This window comes from Plectropomus leopardus, chromosome 1 (genome assembly GCF_008729295.1).
Source record: "Plectropomus leopardus isolate mb chromosome 1, YSFRI_Pleo_2.0, whole genome shotgun sequence".
NCBI lineage: Eukaryota > Metazoa > Chordata > Actinopteri > Perciformes > Serranidae > Plectropomus > Plectropomus leopardus.
The window spans coordinates 23,363,363-23,384,767 of NC_056463.1; the positions used below are offsets into that span (position 1 = coordinate 23,363,363).

At 39.9% G+C, this 21,405-nt stretch overlaps 1 protein-coding gene across 1 annotated transcript in view; it reads right to left on the bottom strand.

Annotated features, from left to right (window-relative positions):
• The window catches only part of hipk3b (homeodomain interacting protein kinase 3b), a 45,139-nt gene extending 24,846 nt beyond the window's left edge, over nucleotides 1–20,293 (bottom strand). Inside the window, exons 1-2 of the mRNA XM_042503451.1 lie at nucleotides 19,960–20,293; nucleotides 9,801–11,103 (exon numbers count right to left, since the gene is read on the bottom strand). Coding sequence (XP_042359385.1) covers nucleotides 9,801–11,103; nucleotides 19,960–20,032 — 1,376 coding nt within the window. The 5' untranslated portion in view covers nucleotides 20,033–20,293. The remainder of the gene's footprint in view (nucleotides 1–9,800; nucleotides 11,104–19,959) is intronic.
• Between the last annotated feature and the right edge of the window lie 1,112 nt (nucleotides 20,294–21,405).

Here is a 21,405-nt window from a genome sequence, read left to right on the forward strand (position 1 = left end):
TAATATATAAACAGGTGATCATTAGCGCCTTTTAAAAACTTGAAGATATTGAATAATGATATGATGTCGATCAAGTCTAACAAAACTGGGACAAAACTGCAATGATTATATCCAATGACGGGAAATATTCATTTAAAGCCAACATTTTTTTTTTACAACCATGCTAAAAAACATGTGACAACTCTGTGCAACTCTGTGTGATTGTAGCTTTTTATGCAGAACAATGAGGTGAAATAACAGCACAATATTCCCACCTTCAACTGGCCGTGTAAAAGGGACTAAAGAATACCCCAATATATAGCTAAACGGCAAAAAAAAAGGCAAGTGGTACCTACGCTACATGACTGCTGGATCTAAAATTTAAAAAATAAATAAACAAGTTGCATTTTGGATGAGATGGATTCATTTAAGAGCATGATAAATGTTTCTCTCTTCTCTTAACATTTTATGCAACAACTGAGGGTGCATCAACACAACATCGATGTACTTTTACCATCCATAAAATGCAGTGTATCTTTGTGTGAAAGCTAAACATGTTTTCTCTTACTCACAAGACAAAAGGGAGCACATCAGGTCTGTTGACTGATACTACTGAGCTGTTCAAAGGTTGGAAACGAACGACTATGAGTGAGACAAGAGTTGTATAGAATATCACTGTGTTCAAAGGTTTCCATAGAGCCTCATGTGTTATCGGTGAAAAACACATCCAGAGGCAGCAGAGGGGAAAAAAGACACATCTTCAAAGAGCTTTCTGTGCCTGCTGGCAGCGTTGTCAGACGCTCTTTTCCAAAACATTCCCCATTTCACAGCGCACTTTCAGAGTTTCAACCTTTCAACCACTGCATACCATAACATGTTGGATGTGCTCATTAAGTTAAAGATAGTGACATGATCAGCTTTTATTGACGGTATTTAATATATTTAGGCTGACGTGGTGCAATATGTGACATTTGGTTTTGGCGATGTCACTACAGAGCAAGACCTGGATAACAATAGGATAACAATCTCTGCATTGGCTGCTGGCTTGTCTTTAATAGAAACCATCACTAACAAACCCTAAAGCACAATGCTGAGCGCAGCAGTAACAGCAGGCCCAGCACGGGCACACCACTGTGCCAAGTATAACCCGCCCACACTGCAGGTACGATATTCAGCAACAATCACAAAATAAAACCCAAACAGGCAGGAGCAATGGTAAGGTTTGGTAGCCATTTTTTCTCCTCACAGCCTGAAGCTTCCACTGTGTTTCACTGCTCCTTTGTGGAAAGAATCTGACCAATGAAAACACGTCTTTCCCTGGTCAACAAGTTCAACTGTTGGCTCCTTCACCTCAAACAGCTGCTTCCCTTCTTCCATGCATCTCTTCTTTTCCTCCCTCTTTGTTTGTCTGTCTCTCATCCACATAGAGGCTGAGCCACAAGGCAGTGTTATGTTAGTAGGAGCAACACAAACATGATGCATGGCATGACTCCAAAACACACTGTGTACGTGTGCACTAAATTGTTGACCCAAAGCTTCAACTCCTCAAACACTGGAAATAAGCTGGGTCTTCTATTTTGATATTCTACATCAGGACATGGATAAACATTCAAACATGTTTCTTTAAACAAGCTGTATTTTTATGTCTTTACTGGTATTTGGAAAGCAGAGGTGTGGACTCGAGTGAAACAAATTTGATGACTTCAAACTCAACCTCACAAAACCAAAAAAAGACTTCAAACTCAACTTGGGCTTTAATGCCAATGATTCATGACTTCACTTGGACTTGAGCGTTTTGTCTTGAAAATACTTGATGCTTTCCCCCCTTATCTCAAGTATCAGCTCACGTTGACACTATTAGGTCACAGCAAGTCAACACACTATTCCCCAGATCCACTTCTATTTGAACCAATCCAACAGCATCACATGAAGGTACAGGAGAGAACAATACTTTACTGACTGCCAGCTGGAAAAATAAATACACCAAAGATCACTTCATTTGTGTACAAAAACTACACAGCATTCAACAAAAAACACTGCAGTATGAAAACCATGCATGCTGAAAACAGAGATGGAGACTAAACCATTTTAACTTTTGAAGTTGCTCAAAGAGCGGTAAGATGAAGCTAATATTAATGTAGTTAGTGATTTAAAGTTCAGCTAGCATTAGCTTAACAGCTACATAACATTTTGAAAAATCTATAAAATTGAATACAAACTTAAAAAGCATTGATGGTTTTGTAAATTTAACATTTTATTCTGTTAGTTTAGGAATCAAATCCACATGTTAGGACTTGAGACTTGATTATAACTTGTCAGTTTCAACTTGGGACTTGACTCTGCACTTGCCTGTCTTGGGTGCTGTGACTTGAGTGACTTGAGACTTGTGATTTGCAAAACAATGACTTGGTCCCACCTCTGCTACAGAGTCAGCTAACTGAGTTCTTTTGTGTCTCCAGATGCTTTGGAGCAACAGAAGTCAGCTTTCTAAAGAACTGAATAAAATTAGTAAAAAAAACTAAGCTAAAAAGTATGTCAGTGGTCCTCTCCACACAGCAAGGATGCCAGCTTTACACATTGTCCAAATTGTAAACACTTTTGGCTGATGGCTGTATCAGCGCCTGGCTCGCTGGACTACATTTAATGCAACATGTTTAGAGTGGTTAAAAAGGTGTATTTTTGGCTCATTTTAGTATTTCTTTGAAGCTAGGCTACACATACCCCAGACATACTTCCACACTGTACTCTAGATACAAAATCGATATTAATCTTCTTCTCTCACTGCAGGTAAGATAGTAAACAAGCATATTCCCAAAATGTCAGTGTTCCTTTGATATGCTGCAGGTCTGGTGAGTGTTTTTTTCCTTCAGTTGTATCTTATTTTTATCTCACCTCAAGGAAGAAAAAAAAACTGTGCAGACACGAGTCTTAATTCTTTGCAAGAAAGGGCATGGCAGAGGCAGAGAAATTATCTCCATCTCTATTTTTTATTCATGGCCATTATCTCACACTCCAAGAATAGTTCTCTGATCCTCCCTGCTCTGTCCTCACATGGAGGAACCAAGTGTAAAGTGGCATCTACCAGCTCACACAGAGAACAGCAAATAAGGGTGGCTACACAAAGGGAAGGGGTCAGTGTCATAACATGCTTACGCAGGCCTTTCAGTAAGCTTGTTCTGATAAATAAACTCATTTGGGCCACGCTGCAGTTGGCAGAGGCTCAGCTGCAAAGACAAACTGACTACACGGTGACTCCATGATGGAAGAATGGAGCTTTACCGCACGTCTCTTCCAGGAACAGTAATTCCACACACTCTCAGGGCACTCTGCATTATTCAGAGGAACACAGAGGCAGTGCAGTCAAGTCAGAGGTAGCACTTGCACTCTGATCTGCCCAGACCTTAGATTAAGGATACAAGGCTTTAGACACGTTTTACAGATGTTAACCATTCAATGAGCTGACATGGAGCCAGTCATAAGAAGGATACTTTTCTAGTTGGTGGGCTGAGCTTCTTCTCTACAGTTTTGCTGTTAAAGCAAAGTATTGTGAATTCAGGTGGCTTTGGGCAAGATAAAAAAAATAACCCTTACCCTTCAACTTTTAAGAAAAGTTGAAAATATATAGGGCAATTTTTTTTTGAAACATTTGTTTTCTTGCACACATATATTAAAGGTCCTTGACAAATGTTATATAAATGATTTTAAAGTAACCAATGCAGCTTACGGAGATTACTTTGATTTAATGTTCATTATTTTATCATTTTATTAAACAGATTCTTTGAATTACATAAAACAAAGCTGACAGAAAATCCATTCTAACCAAATAAAATTTCAACATTTACGTGTACCAGAATGCACAGAGCAAGCTATGAGCAATTTATAACACCGTCTCTTTACTTGCTGTTGCCAACTACCGCATAGTCTCAGTCATATAGGATGCCATTTTCAAGCGAAATCTCACAAGTACTCCATGGACACTTCAACCCAAAGCCATTAATTTAAGAAAACACCAACGAGGAAATTCAGGCTTTCTGAAATACGAAGCATAGATTAGAGTTTGAAGCACTTTCTGCAGTTTTCATTTCCACTTTTATTATGTTTGAGCAGTTTGTTTAACTACCAACTCAAACAGACATTTCAGAAAGGCTAGCATTTATTGTGAAGCAGTAATATCACAGCATATTATGCTGAACTGTGTCTGCGCACTGTGGTATTATCATTATTTTCTGCAGGATTAATCAAACAATATTTGTATCATAATAACACACCCGCAAAAGCCTACAATTAGGTGCACACTCACTTTAGTTTGCACACATTGAATGTAATGTAACAACACACAGCTTTGCAGGAGGATAGCCAAAATGCTCTTTCATAAAAAGATGCCTTAGCTGCTCTGGTAACTGCAATAGCACTTGTTATACCAGTAAAAACATATTTTATTAAAACAGTGTGACTGTTGGCACAACACCAGCAAAGTAATTTGTTGCTAGAAAATGAAGCGGTGTATGACAGAAAGCTGGTGAGCAGCACGAAAGTTGAATTGAAGATATCAGCAATGAGTCTTTAGCATGTGAGCACCAGTTTGAGTGATTTTGTCAACAATTTTTTAAAATGTATGTATTTTTTTAAATTAATTAAATATTTCTGCAAACCTTAGGGGAATTGCTTTCATTACAGATCCAACATAATGTTAAAAAATGTGTTAAGTGTTTTGACATAGCATCAAAGCGGACTGAAAACTAAATGATAACTTCATTGTCAAATACGAGATGTTGTAAAAAACACCATCATGAGAAACTGACCTTGATGCATAATTTAGGTTCTTGCTAATTTAGAGATTGCGAGCTTCTTTGTCGTGCTACTTAGGCCGTATAAATACCTGGAAATACTCATTACCCACTAACGAAAAGAAGTACACAGTTTATAAAAAGGGAGACGCTTGTGTGCCCACAAGTTCCCACACACACAAAACATGTTTCAAAGACTGTCTGGGGGATTAATTGCTCATTCTGTAAAAATGCCAGACCTACTTTTCAGGAAAAGTAAATCCACTAGTCTTAGTCCAATTATTCCCTGTGTGGTTGAGAATGAACTTCAGCGACCTAGAGCAGATCTTTCCATTATGTCAACGCTAAAATGTTGCACAGGTATACAAACCAATTGAGCTAGCTATAATAATGCTGCCGTATGTCTCGTGCAGTACATTTTTAATATGTAGTAAATTTAAAAGAAGTAAGTAAAACCACATTTGCACATCCAAATCCAAATAATTTACTACCACGTCTCATTTCCATCTAATCTAAATCAACCCAAATCATTTGCCTGTAATTATTTTGTTGAATATGTATCTAAAACTCGGTTAAAAAAAAAGCCAATTCAACAAAACTGAGCTCTGAGAGCTCTCAGCTGACTGTGCAAATCAGGATGGCACCTTTTTAAGTTAGAGTCGCTGACAGATTTGAGGTATCCACCAGCTACTTGTGATAACTGGCCAGTGAATACTTAATGCTGTGTACAATAGCCAAACACACACAAACAAAAATTGACATATGAAAATCAAAACAGCTGACGTTAGAGCTGGTTGACCTTGCGTGAGTAAGTGAGAGCTCACTAGTATTTCAAGCTGTCCTTATTTCATTCTAGCTGCCTATGTGCTTCACCATCTATAGAAGTCAAAGCCCACTGGCCAGCATCCCAGGAGCTATTTTAAGCAACCCTTCACTCTTAGCCTCAGCAACGCTGTTCCCTCACAGTATGCTTTGCATACTACTGTCTGTGAGGGGGTACAAACTTTGTCCTGACAGGAGAATCAAATCAAAAATAAATAAAACATATTCAGTTCTAACATTATATACTAAAGCTTCTACTGATGTACCGATGTGCCTAATGAACAAGGAAACTGCCCCTCTGCTTATGGCTGCGACAAGTACAATTGTTTGATATACCTAGCATGAAAACTCGGTATAATATAGTGTCTTTTGTTTTTTACTTTAGGGTGAAAAATATTGCCACATAAAACACTCATTTATCAAATCATCTTTCATAGTGTATATAAATACATCATAAAAACACCTGTGAGAAATTGCTGGTCACCAAAGTTTGAGGTTGACAGAACTGACAAACAGTTGAAACAGCTGCACTTCCTCCCCGACAAAAGCACAGCAAAGCACGACACTTCTATTTTGAGCAACTTCTTGAAACAAAGTGCCTTTACAACAATACAACATTCAAAAATATGATGAATGATTAATGTGTGGGAGGAAGAGAGAATGTTAAATAAGGTGTCATTGACAAGTATTTTTTTAACCATTTCCATAAAGCCAAGGAATGGGTCAAAGCCAGTATTGTCTTCACACTTAAGTCAGTGAGAAAAGCTACGCTAAATGCAAATAGATACAGACATCAAATCATTTATTTGCATCTATTTTCATCGACAGTATTTTTATTCCCTCTGGAGCATACTGCTCCACTGGCTCACTGTGCAAGCAGTGAGAATTATTCAAATGCCATGTAAATGCCTTTCAGTAAAACAGCTAGCGCTGACCTGAATGTGGCTCATAAATCCTGCTCACTTCTTCCCATCCTCAGAAACCAAGGTTTAAGACAAAAAAAGCACAAACCATCTGTACCACAAAATCAATAGACTTAATCTCGCCATGCGAGCAGATCTCCGCTTGCATTGGTATTCTTGCTATACTGTGCCATGCTGTAAAAACAGAACATGTTGAAGGTTCATGGTTAACATAAACTGTAGCTAACTATCCCCTATGTCCTGACTGTTTCCATCAGTTGATCAGATATAGGTGCCTCTGGTAGTCCGACCTGCCTGATGTTGACATGCTCTGTCAAAACAATATGTCTCAATGTATCCTTCATTTCACATTTAAAAAAATATCCAAGTCTTGATCTAAACTGACATTTTCTCCTTTCTGAAAAGGTAACACAGGTAGATCTTTTTTCTTGACTTGTTAATTAACATGATCACATCACAACTCATGGAAATCAGATACGCCTCAAGGGTGAGGCGCTTGCCATGTGTGAGAGTAAGATACAAAGAGTTTGCGAGTCTGGAGGAGGGGCAAATTGATCAGGCTTAATTCACATGCTACATCAATCACTCCACAGCATTAAGCTGATGCAGCATCAAAGTCTTAGCTATTATAGGATGTCTTCACAGAGGAAGACCTACTGGCATGGTAGAAAGACAACAAAGGCAGAATTTCATCTTGTGGCAAGCATTGTCTATTTGTATGGAGCTATGCCACCAGAGTGAATAAGGGCACAACATATTGTTTTCTCATTTTCACCGCAATGTCAAACCATCGCAAATAACTGCAGTATTGTACTTTGAATATAGATACAATGTATTAAATTACATTCTCTTCCTAGACCCTGTTTTGTCTGACATGTGCCATGCTGTTAACTCTCTGGCCAGTCACACAGAGCACTTGAAGTTAGGCAAGGTCTAAAAACAAGGATTGTCCTGGCCTGAGGGCAGAAAAAGTTATGTCGGCATATGTCAGTTGCCCGCTCAGGTCAGTGCTTGAAAAAGTGAGTAAGTGACATTACTACGTATGCTCTACTCTCCGAGACTTTGCTCTGCTCTGCTCATGTCTGTCTTTGTGCGAGTAGAAGGTACCGCAACAGACACAGTCAGACTTGTTTACTTCATACATGAAAAGGCAATCAATTCTAAAACAACATACAAGTTGAAACGTAAAAGCACATCCATTGCCTCTTGGAGAAAAATATATACCTGAGTTGAAAATTATGACTTATGTTATAAGAGAAGCGTAGCTCCTTCAGGGAATAGCTCAGTACACAGCGAGTGTGTGGTCGAGAGAGAGAGATGGTGGGCGTGCTCTGAGCAGACAGGTGTTGGCGATCAGAGCAGAGACAAAATTAACAGCAAAGTTTTCTGGTGGTAGTAAATGTACAGCGTAGGTTTCAGTTTGAAAATGAATAAACACTGCTGCTCCTAAAGAAACACATAAAGTAAATAAGCACAGGCATTTTGCAAGTCTGAGTCAAGAACTAAGTACACTTTAATATCTGTTTATGCCAAGTAATATCGTTCTTGCTATATTCAACATTATTGAAGACTGCATATTTTTTTTATATCCTACAGCTCTAGTGTGAATCATACCATGTTTTATTGTAGCTGGGAGCTACTTGTCTTTCTTGACAGAAATCTTTACCATGTAACAGATGTTAAATTGCACCATTTGTTTATTACTAAGTATTGTATTTGTTTAGGCCAAATTTCAAATATTATTTAGGCAATCCAAGTTTTACTTGGATGTGCCTAGGGATTTTTTTCTGCAAAGTGTTGCTGGTATTTTGTTTTCAATTTATACTGTTAATTAAATCACACTGCACTTTTTTCATCAAGTATGATCACTCCTACTGGGGGGGACATTACACAACACACGTGGCAGCAGCTCCAATCAAATAAATGTATATAATATAGTATACTCCCGACAGTAATGCAAATAATTTCATACAGCATCCTTAAATTCTAATTCTAGAGAAACCAAGATCACAGCTTATTACGTAATGATCTATTTGTGTATGTAAATAGAGACAAATAAACTTGCACAAGGTTAAATATGTCCCCTTTTCCATGGGATAATTGCGACACACTGTGCATTTCCACTGCGTTCTCACAGCAGTGGGTCACTAGCACAGAGACAGCACATCCTGTATGGACACCAGGCAAATATTGAATGTCACAATTCATTCCTTGTTGTGCATCAGGAAAGGTCCAGGGAAGGTATAATGGTGCTGTAACTTGTGACTCAGTTATTGTATGACTTGGTTGATGAAGAGAGTATAAACCAGCTGTGAAATCATTCAGCATCCATTAGTCAAGTACCCTCTGCATTAAGCATATATTACCATGATGAGATCAAAATACTAGCTGCTGCTATTAACTGTGCAAGACTCTATACAAAACTTCATGTGAATTACTGGTAACCATCTGAAAGGACTATCAGTGCAAAATGGTTTATTTATACCTTCTTATCATTTCAGAGCCTCTATGCAAAGCAGGGAAAGGTACAAACCAAACAGTGAACTGGGTCACTCTGCCTCTTACCCAACATTTGAAACCATTTTAGGCCTGTTTTCCTAATCAAACCAAAGCACTCATAACATAATGCCAAAGGTAATTTGTCCTGCAGGTTTTCCAAGCGCAAATCCAAGACCAGAAACAGACATCCTTTTAAAATAAACACTAACTACTGTATCTACTGCCATGTCATACCCTAGAGCCTGTAACAGCATACTTATGTTTGGAATGGCATTCAGTAATTTCTCTCCCAACCTTTCTTTACTTAATCTAACTGTTCACACTAAGTAATAATGTCACCCTTAAATATTTGCCTATCCGCTCTTTGTCTATCGTAACATAATCTCTATAATTCTTTCCAACTCCTAAGGCCAAGAAGCTTCGCCCTGAATGCAAATAATACAAGAAAAGTCCACAAAGTCAATTAAGCTTACTTCTTTTTTCTTCTTACAGTTGTAAGTTTTGCAGAGTTTTATTTTCCAGGCAGTAGGGACATAAACAGTGTGTCTATAGTGTGCTAGTAAACACTGCAGGGTCACATTTTTTCAGAGTCTGTGGTATGTGGCTCCTAAACAGGCAGGATGTTGTGCAGTATGGGAGACATTTCCTTGTTTTGCTACAGGACGGACATTTTTATACCCGACCACAGCAGCCTGGTAACCAACAGAGACTGGAATTGGTTTGAACTGCACTGAACTCAAAATTGCTGTTTCAAAAATATTTTAAAATGTTCTACCATTTTTGTACTCACCTATAGTACCGAGACTGGAGGTACGTGGAGCACACTGCTTTGGACACATGACTGGCTGAGCCAAAGTCTATCACCTTCACCCTGTAGGGTTGCCTCACTGGGTCCACCAGCATTATGTTCTCTGGCTTGAGGTCTGCATGAATCAGACCCATGCTCTTCAGCTTTTTCAGAGCTGTAGCTACCTGCTGTAGCACAGGTCTGATCACTTTCAGGGGCAGCGGGCTGAACTTATTCTGCTTCAGGAAATCGTACAGGTTCTGCTCGAGCATCTCAAACACCAGGCAGGTGTGGCTGCGGTGCTGGAAGCATTCAAAGGCTCGCACCAGGTTGTGCTCATCTGCATTCTCCCCACTCAGACGAGCAAGGATGCCAACTTCGATTTGACCCTGCCGTGCATATGAAGGGTGGTTCTTCAGGATCTTCACCGCCACTACCTCACCCGTGCCCCTCTTCCAGCACTTTACAACCTGGCCGAATGTGCCACGTCCCAAGAAATCCAGCACTTCATAAGTATTCTTCATGGAACACAGGACTTCATGCTGTACTACCTGATAGTCCCCATCCCCTCCTCCTGCCCCTCCCGCTGCACCTACACCCTGTTTGGAGGGGCCCCCTCCAGCCCCCACGGCCGCAGGCGCAGTCATGGTTGCGTTCCCCACATTCGTCGTTTGCATCATGGCAGGCAACATTGACAGTTCCTCCACAATCTGCATGGTGCTCCCTTGGTTATCCAGCTCCTCACTTTTACGTTTCAGCCCACATCGCTGAGAGCTGTCGGCTGAGTTCAAACCTCCACAGTTCTCTTCCCTGTCACCCTCCTCCTCTCCACCCTCCTCACCTCCTCCACTGCAGCCCTCTCCCCTTCCCCCTCCTCCTGCCCCTGTTGCTCCACTGCTGCCCCCACTTGCTGTGTCCGTCTGCTGCTGCTCCTTGCCCTGCGAGTGGACAACCCCTGCGTCCTGACGCTGCTGGGCCGCAGCTGGGCCCTGTCCTCCTCCTCCTCCTCCTCCTCTTTTACCGGGCTGTTGTCTCTGTACACCACGCACCACCACTGTCTGCACCGGGTACTCTTGTCCTCCACGCACTTTCACGCCCACTGCCAAGTCTCGGTTCACAAACGAGTGGGCTTGTTTTGTTGGGTGCACAATGCCAAGGGTTCTGCTGTTCAGATAAGTCCGCGGGTGTGCCCTCTCATGGTACACACAGCTGCTGGGCTCAACTTTGAGTTTCTTCACACTGCTAAAGGCACTTGTCTGGGTTTGATAAATGTGTGGTGGGTAGACCAAGACTTGTGAGGCCATACCTGAAAGAGAATAAAGCAACAGGTCACTGGTTTGGATCCTAAACAACCATTTTAGCATGTTACATAAAATGGTGTCATTTTTAATAAAACACACTGTAGAATTTGAAGAAGCATTATGTAGCACACTCATACGTAACTTGAATGTTGAACAATCTTTGCACAGTACAAAAACCTATTTACCTGTTATATCATCAGTTGAAAAACCAAAGAACAGTCCAGAGTGTTTTCCTTTATTTGCTTACCGTCTAGGGAGAGTTTAAGTTATAATGAGTCCAAAACAACTGTCAGACAGCCCCAGTGCCATTATACTGTTGTAATTACTCCTACCTGATGACATCCCAGCTAGAAGTGCCCCCACTAACATCTGTCACCCCAACCGTGTGTGTCAAACGGATTAGGACAAGATAATGTGATGTAGTGAAGTGCTTGAGAACACCTTCACTATTCCGCCCTATCCACTGCAATCCCACTAACACCTCCACACGGGGGATGACTAACTTCTCAAAGGTTTGCCTGACCTTTTCCTGCCATTTCCATGCATCCTACTGCAGGTCTCTAGGCAACCAATAAAGAGGGAGAGAGGAGAGGAGACAGACAAAGAGAGAAAAATAAAGTCACAAAGCATCATCAGGCCCACGTGTCCAATTACCTAAGACACGGTTTATTTTTCCCTCATCCCCCATCATGTGCGTGTGTTGCTCATGAGACCATCACAACTTGCTAAAATATGCTGAAATATTCTAAAGCTCATTTATGTGTGGAGAAAGAGCAGTGAAGTAAAAATAACTAGTTTCATGATCCTGATGATTTTTAAAATCCACAATAAAAACTGGCACAGTGACCTTATCAGGCACTGTCTGTGCGCCATACTGGAGCCACTGACCTACTTTCATTTTGGGGCAAATTCATTGAGATACAAGAAGCTTGTCCCCACGGGTTTCTGTACTTTAATCAACAGTGCATTTGCTGAAGCATGTTTACCCACCTAAAAATCAAATTAGACAAAAACAAATTAAAAAAAACAGAACAAAACTAGAACAACAAAAACAAGCTACTTTACTAGCACCATCATGATTTTATAGTGACTTATTTCATCATCTTATTGAAAAAGATTGGTCTAAAAAGACAACACAAGAGAATCAGGTTTGGGCTGTTAGTGCCCCTGTAGTCTCCTAAAAATAAAAACCCCTGATGGAAAACACACTTGTGTTGTGATAACACCAGTGCTGTGAGCCACCCCTTTGACTCTATTCTGAGCAGCAAGATAAGGTCAGCCTATTCCCTTGACAGCTCTGTGCACAACAACACCCAGTGTTACTGTTTGGCGACACTGTTTACCATCTTCTCCCTTTGAAACAATGTCTGAAATTATCCCAAGCAGGGCTCAAAAGGGCAACCATTTTGGTCGTGAATGAAAACTAAATTGGACGCACTCCATGGGGAAATTAAATTTGGCCACTCCTACAAATAATTGTCCAGGCTGTCCAGTCTGGAAGCCAACCAAAGTGACAAAACAATTTCATTTTATACCCCATAAAGCTAAAAGGATTTGTAATGGTGTTCACCAGACTGAACACTTTGTAACCATCATGTTATGGCAGCTGGCCAGGGCTTCTCTGTGTGGAGTTTGCATGTTCTCTATGTGCCAGCGTGGGTTTACACAGTCTAACACATGCAGGTTGGATTAATCGTAGACTTTAAATTACCAGTAGGTGTGTGAGAGAATAGCCTGCCTGTCTTTGTTAGTCTGAAACAGACTGTACCCCACCTCTTGCCCAGTGTGTGCTAGAATTGCCTAATTGTTGTTGGGGCCATGGCTACCGTCCCAGTGTTTATGGTGTGTTGGCTGTAATTACCCTGGGCTCTATTATTCATTACAAGCACTATAGGTACAATTTCCTGAATGGGATTTTCTTTTAAAGACACAGAGGCAAATAGCATTGCACACTGTATTGCAGTATTTACACATACACCTAAAGTAGCTTACAGATCCAAGTTTCAAACTTCTCACTTTGCCAATAAATTGCTAAATATCAGTCGAAGCTTCACAAAAATGAGCAAGTAAAAGCATGGCAGCAGCACATGGGACATTTGCATATGATGTGAAGAAACTATGAGTGTCTGGAACCTATCAAGCAACAGCAGAGAACTTGATTGTTCTGCAGGAGAGATCTGAGAAGTTCCTATGAATGTTTTAATAGGACTGTTGGGCTCTCTGAGTCACTCCTTAACCCCTTGCCCACCAAAATTAGCACATGCAAGCAGGATTTTCAGACATGGGTAAACCTGCTAAAAATAGGCTATAGACTGCTTTCCCATTGCCAGTACAGCAGTATGTGTACACAGCCCTGCACCAGACAAGCATGACTTTCTGTGTGTGGCGGGGTTGTTTTGGTGTGTCCATTCAACGTCACAGACAGGCCGGAGAACAGCTAAACAGAAGAAGGCAGCATGGGCAGAGGTCTGTGAAAACTTTACAGTGGTTACTTAGCTTTATGTGTCTGTTATTTATTCAGTCTCTCCTTCAAACTCAGTGCAGACTGATTTGGATGGATGTTTGAACGCTGCTTGGGTGGAGACAGGCGGTAATTAGTTGTGGCACATCACTGCATCTCGCCAGTTAAGGAGCTGAAATTAGCGAGTTCACCTGGGTGTTCAGTTTATCGGAGGCGATAAATACATGTGACTATTACAGAGTCAATTGACCCGGATGTACACATTCCCACTGCATTAAAAACCCAGACGTTAGCGGGTTTTTTGTGCAGTGGGCATGAGGCTTTAGAATAAATTGTAACTGTCATTGAAACATTTAGGCCAAACAGTAATTTCAGATTTTTGTTCCAAGTATTTCTTACAGTTCTTCCACATATTTTCCATGACTTGCACATGAAATGCTAATTCATTCTGAGTTTCAGCTCAGTGCCTGGGGAATGGAAATGTTAATTGTCTGGTCTGGAGATGGAGAGCGTGCTGTCTGGTGCCAGGGTCCCTAGACATAGGGAGCCTGCACTTGGACCACTCTTAACAACCGAGCAATCAAGATGTCCAGATTTGAATATCAGCTCAGTGTAATAAAACACCTAAATTCAATTTAAATAAAACTTACTTGGGCATCAGTTAATTTCCCTGGCCACACAAATACAATCACTAAGTGTTGAGGAGAAGACTGACTCGAGGATGTGAAGTAGACAGCCTCTGTTGTTTCCAAAGTATGGCAGCTGCTGCTATTATTACCATCTGAAGCCAGATACTCCCTTGGTCAGCTGTGAGGCTCCTCCTGTGGCATCGCGTTGCCTTCAAAGCCGCAGAACGGTTCCAGCAACCTTAAGCTGCTAAGTAATTGCTCACAGTTGAACTTCTGACTCTGGTCTGCTCAAAATTAAATTGACAAAATACACAGTAGACACCTGTCCACATGGACAAATGGCCTCTTAAGACAAAGAAATAAAACTAATAGGTGAGAGGGTGAACAGGTTATGACAGTCACACCAAGTTGTGGGCGGAAAAACAAACACAAAACAAAGTTATCTTTCCACCCCATTTTCTACCCCATTGGGGAAAAACGCACTAATCTAATCAAAAGTCAATGGTTTTGTTCACATCTAAATGTAATGTAAATTCAAACGATGTGTTTAAAAAGTCAACACAAGAACATGTATCAGTGTGTTTTTATGAAACTGCTGTTATGCTGCTGAAACATGTGAGCTATAAATGTTACATCCAACCAACAGCATATCAAAACAGACCCATTAACCCATTCACACTTTTTTTTTTTAAATGCCAGATGATTGTGAAAACAGCCCGGCTGATAACATCATCATGCAATCTGTTAAATAGCTCTGTGCCCCAAAAACACAGAGGCCTAGTCCAGCTCATCAATGTTTAACCCATTGTCAGAAAAACATTTAAGGCTGTGTGATCCTCGGGGGTTGTCACAGTCTATCAGACTGTTCATGATAAAGTCATTACTGATTATAAAAACTGTCAGGTTCAAGTATGTTTCTATAATTTGTCTTGATCATAAAAATGTAGCCTCAAAATCAATATTTTTCACATTTCTGACTTGACTGTTGCTTGGTATTTTAGGTTGGTGAAACTTAGCACAACGTGGAGAACAGTGGTAGGAAGACTTTATGTAGCATTTATTTAGCAAAGTAATAATCCTTGCCATGGTGACCAGAGTAATATTTCTGGCTAAGTTAAGCAACATTAATTAGGCTTCGGGTGTGTATTTGCCCTGATGAAGTCTGTGATTTGAAACACTTAGATGCTAAGCCCATTTATTAAAGGCTTTTTACAAAGCAGTGATCCTTGGTGTTTTTGGTTATGACTTACTGATCACAGAGCAAAGTTCAGGTCTAACCTCTGCCTTTTTTTGGCCTCCAGCTGTGGATGTTTGAGTGGTCAGTAACAAAGATTTTCCACTGAGGTTTTCCTGGCCTGTTGGTGACATTTCATGTGGTTGTGTACATTTGCCTTCTTACTTTTCCGTGCAAAGTAGCTTTTGACCATTATCATCTTTCCAAGTGGCAGATTGCACAGTACAAGAGGTGCATTTTGGTGAGAACATTGGGTTATTAAATCATTTGTTCTTCCTCACCATCATCAGTCTTCCGCAACTAACATATTTTTGTTGTTCCCAATCCTGAGATCCATCTTTCACGGCATTTTACTCTTCTGTTTTTTTCGCAAACATTAGATTGATTAACACTGATGTCTTGCCCTTAAGGGGTTAGGGAAAAAATAGGTGAGTTTGTTTTGATTCAATGGGTCCCTCTGCTATTACAAACACGGCACAAATAGTTGTTGCATAAAAAATTTGATAGCATTGAGGCCTGAATCGAGATCATTTTTGAATATATCGTGCAGATCAAACAATAATCTTAGCCAAAGTGCTTTAGTTGTCTCACATTAACCAAATTTTAGTTGCCCGGATCAATTTTTAACCATTACATGAACCCAAGTCTTTCTACTTTCCTAAACTATTCATCTCTCACATAATGAATAGGCAACTTTGAGCATCTGGCACTACTGTCACGATTCAAATTGAGGATGCTTCTTCCCTGAAAAAGTCTTTATAATATATAATTTCAGACAGTCCACAGCAGGTTGGTCAACAAATAATTTCAATAGCATTTTGGTTCTCTGTTCTCAATGTACTTCTAGCAGTATTAATTTTCCTCAATACAACAATATCAATTTTGTAAGGAAAGTAAACTCTACACAGCATTTACTGTGCACTTTGCTAAATCACTGTACAAGATTTTATTCCAGAATATGGCATGGTGCATTTTTGTACAGCTACCAACTCATTAGCTGATATATACATTTTTATACATCACTGTATCACCATATTAAATAAATAAATACATTCAAAGAACGCTTTCTACATAAACTTAAAATGTTTTAAATTTAGTAAGATTCAACTGAACTAGGTTGCAAAATGTATTCTGGGTTTGGGGTCTGGATAGATGCTGTTAAATATAAAGAACAAACTCCTTTTGGCTACTAGAGATTTCAATTTCATTCACTTACTTGACCCAGAACACGTTTTGGCTATTTATGAAATAATGTAATGACGTATTCTTGGCTTCTGCTCAGTTCAGAAGATGATACCAAATGCAGGCTGTGAAAGTGGAAATAAAAGAACCTACTTCAGTCCCTCCGCACTTCCAGCTGTAGCTATCCCTCGTTTGTTATGTAGGGGTTACTGCCTCAACTCACATGCCCACAACCTCACTTCACACTGTGCTGCTTTGCCAGTGTCTCGTGAACATGATCTTCATTGCTCATTAGATAGAAAAGGCTCTCTATTTTCTAAAGCATGTGACCACATGGTATTTCCACTGTGAGCTTCTGACTATCATTTAGAAGTGTTCTCCTTGTTGGATTAGCGACTGTATACAGGCAATGTATTCTACTTTAGAGCTGACTTTTGTATTGAAGGGACACTGACTGCTGTTTATAAGCAGCAGTATCTGTTTTTACCTCCACTTGACATGTTGATGTAACGGCATCTGTGTGCTCCTTATTCGATATGCATAAAGCATAAACCCGTCACCTTTTAATACACTTTGTAAATGTAGATAAAAAGCACAACCCGAAAGATATTTAGCAAACAGAAGCTTCATCGTGATATGGGTACTTATTGCTTTCTGTCATGAAGATCAGAGGTGTATGTCAGATGAAGAACTCCAAATTTCAGATGCCCAAAATCTATGTAGGAAAAGTTTCACTATAGGAAAATGTGTACAAAGTAATGCTTTTTGCATTCAAAGGCATCAGCCTATCACCTCTATCAAACATAACAGCTGTCACCACATCGCAAACACGGAAATACTAGCCGGCCAAACAAGCACTTTTATTGATCAGCAAAGCATTGATCATAGAGCGGCACCCACTGTTTCACTTCTTATTAAACCAGCCATGGACACAGCGGCAGAGCGAGCCGTTATACCTTTCACCAGATATTTTTTCCCTCACCAGTTTCCGGACAAAAGCATCTACCGTGTTATTAAAATCCAGGGCTCTGACCAGATCGCTAGTAATTATGTTCTGTGTGCTGGAACAGATGTTTACTTCCTGAGATATTGGACATTTTCCACCCATCACTTTTGTGATTCATGCAAGTTCCCCCAGAGCAGCTTCTTGTCATGGTGCTCTCTGCCTCATGCCTGTACGCACGTCTCAAGATGATATCACTCTGAAACAAGCCTTTAAGCTTGGTCACAATGCAATACAGATACCCAGCTGCCCTAATATAGCACCTCCGTGCAGCATGGCATTACATGACAACATGTTAGCCAGTCTTGCTGCCTTCCTATTCCCATTAACAACCAACATTACCCACTAATAACAATTTTTGTAGGGGGAAACACTGTTTACACATCTGTTTACTGGCAACACTGTGCTGACTGTCTTTGGTAACATTACCACCCACAACCTTGCTTTTGTGGCTTTGCTACTGATAAGCTGAGGAATGTGACACACGTACAGTACAGCAGACAGAAGTGTCTATGAAAGGGGAATCACGAAAATATAGCAGTACAGCACATTACTCTTGGTGTTGTTGAAAAGGTTCACAGTATTCACAGATAGTAACAGATGACAGCTTCACTACCATAAATGTTGTTTAGACCTAGTAGGTCGTAAAACCTGAATAACAGTTCATCTCTGTTCACAAAAATAGTTAAGTTATTTGGTGCTATTTGTAGTAGAGTATTTCTAAAACATCAACAAAAGTTTCAAGTGAACACAGCAGTCATCTTTGGTCCAGTAACAAGAACTGAAACTGTAAAACGAGCGTCATACTTTTTGGATCAAACCATGCCACCATGTCTGCTGAATAAGCCATACCAGCCAAAATTTCCATTCAGTATTTGCTGAACTAATGGAATTTTTTAAATATTTTTCTGCTTAAACCTGGAAAATATAAACAAGAATATATTTATGTTATTTCTTAGTTTCATTGCAACATATGAAGAAGTACTTTTAATACTGTCACAAAGGACTAACATGCAGCGGGGAAAGTACATTAACTTTTAGCTCTACAGGCCACAGTCCGAGTCTTGTTTTTCTCTTTCCAGTTTCACCATTTTACAAAAAAAAAACCTCAAGTTTCAGTGGGACTCCAAGTGATGGTTCTCTGCCACATAATTACTACTAGCACACAATCTTACCTACAATTATAAAGGATGCTTTTGTTTTGCTTGTGTGTGGCGGTGATGTCCACACCCTTATAGGAGCTCAACTTTAAACCCCATACCTCCTCTTACATACAAATCAACCACCTCCATTGTGGTAAAAGACCTAACATTACTAGATTATTACAGTCAGGTGTAATATGGTTACCTGGACATTATATCAAATTGTGGAACGTAACACGTCTTGTCTTTCACTGTGTGTTTTATTACATATATCTCCTAAAATGCCTAGGGTACGTGATTCTGAAATGGGACATTCAACATAATGAGTACTTTTATTTTTGGTACTTTAAGTACATTTTGATCTGAACTGATACTGATACTTTTGAACTTTATTTTTAAGAATCTGAATGCCGGATTTTTACTTAGAGTACTTCTTCACTTGGTATTGTGACTTGAGTGAAAGATCTGAGTACTTTTTCTACCACTGCCCATCATACTGCACTTCTCTCTAAAAAGTACTTTGCCTAAAGCCTAAATTAACCATAACAGTGACTAAATAAGATGACTAGGGTAGATGACTAGTGATGGAAAAGGGACTATTCTATTTTAGGTGTCTTGATCAAAAAATGCAAGTTGTGGTGCACTAAAAAAACTTTCAACTTTAGAATATCATTAGAAAATACCCTGAAAGACTCCAAGGCAAATACCAAACCCAGCTAATCAGATTCACGCACGAAGCCAGGAGTAAGCTAACTCATGTGAAGTAATACAGCCTTCACAAGTTAAGTCCATATTGTCTATTTAGTGTAGGTTAATGGCAACAGAAACCACTAAACTAACGTCATGTAAACATAGCGAGCGTTAATGATCTAAGCAACATGTTAAACAGAAAACAACGGGTCTCCGTGACAGCAACGAAACACAACAGTGCCCCGCGGTAATAATTGCCATCAACGTCACCTCTACCGCTGTTTGTCGGGGCAAAAAAAAACAATTGCCTACTAGCACCTTCATTACTCACAGTGCTGACAGGGCTAACAGCTAGCTACGCACGAGCTTGTGTTGGAACGGTTGAAACCTTACCCTGCCAAAAGCTTGCTAGCTAACTTTGTAGCTAAGTTATGACTTTGTATTACGTCACATTTAACTATCGTTTCAAAGGTTAAGTTAGACAAATATCACCACGTACAGACTCCACTCCACCACTTACCTTCACATAGAGTCACTATAAGTATAATCCAGGGCTTCTCTGAACATGTTATGGACTTATAAATCCATACCATGCACAGTTCGCCTGCATTGCTGCCATCTTGTCCTAGACGACAGGAAGGGAGAGCTCGCTCTCGGTAACACCACCATCTCCCACATTTTAAACATTAAATAACTCTTGCATATGAGCGTCCAGAAACACCACACTGAGCCCAGGTCGCAGCTACACAGTTCAAATTCGTCGCCTTCCTCTTTGGGCGAAGTAGCCCATCTCTGAAAGGGTGTCCGTCACCCCGTCTAGACGCGCTGCTCCGCGGGCCTGCCAGCCTCTAACATGTCCCTTTTCTCTAGCAACTGAGAGCGAATGTTTGTGAACTGACGGCATCCGCCAGACCGGAGCAGTCGATCAGCGAGCACATAGATTCGGGATACGCATGTAGACAGTAGGCTCCAGCGCAATGCAATCTACTGTACTGACAGGCTGTCCCCCTGCTCACGTGTCTTGAAATTTAAAGATTTAGTTCATTTGAAACGATTATTAGCCATGTTTTAAATTAGAACAGAGTATTACCGGAAAATCTATAGAGGTTTTTCATATTAACATGTAACGACGATAGAGACTTTATTACCGCACAATTCATTATGCTCTGAAATACAGTGGACCATTACTGACACCAGCCCTCACTTTATTAAAACTCTCCATCAATATTGTCATTTAAGTCTAACATGAAAACAAAAAAAAAATCCAGTGCTGTAGGTTAGTTAACCCATTGAAACCTTGCGTTTAGAAACCTTTCACGTGTATTTAAACCTTTAAAACCCTAAGAAAAATGGCTTAATTTGTTTTAAACATGACTAAAAAGGCACTGATCAACTTTTTAAGAGATGTCTCCCGAATTGCGTGAAATTAGGAAAAGGTGACAAGAAAATGACCCGAAAAGTAGCTCTACAAAACATAATAATAATAATGGTAATTATTATTATTATTAGTATCATGATTCACTGTTTTATCTATATATTTATTTTCCTATTTTTCTACTTTTCTTATTTTTTACGTTTTTTCTTTTCTTTCTTTTTTGGCTACATTTTAGATATTTTTCTTGTAACTTGCAACTTCTAGTGTTTTTGAAAGCCATTTGCTCAGATTTGAAAGGGTTAATGTGTTAGCTGTGTTGCTGTGTATTGTCTATGCCTCTGCTCCATTTATGTTTATTATGACTACTTGTTATATTGTCATGTTAAGGAGAGAATAAAAACAGTATCTGAATAGCCTGTAAATTCTTGAGGTAAGGTTTTTACTTTAAGCCCCTTGGGGTTTGTTAACCTCCCCTTCTTGTTATGTTTGCTATTATCTACTTGCTTTTACCTTATCGTTTGATTATAGAGTCAAACTGTGGAATTCTCTGGATAATGACGTCAAATGCAGCTCAAATATGAATACAATTAA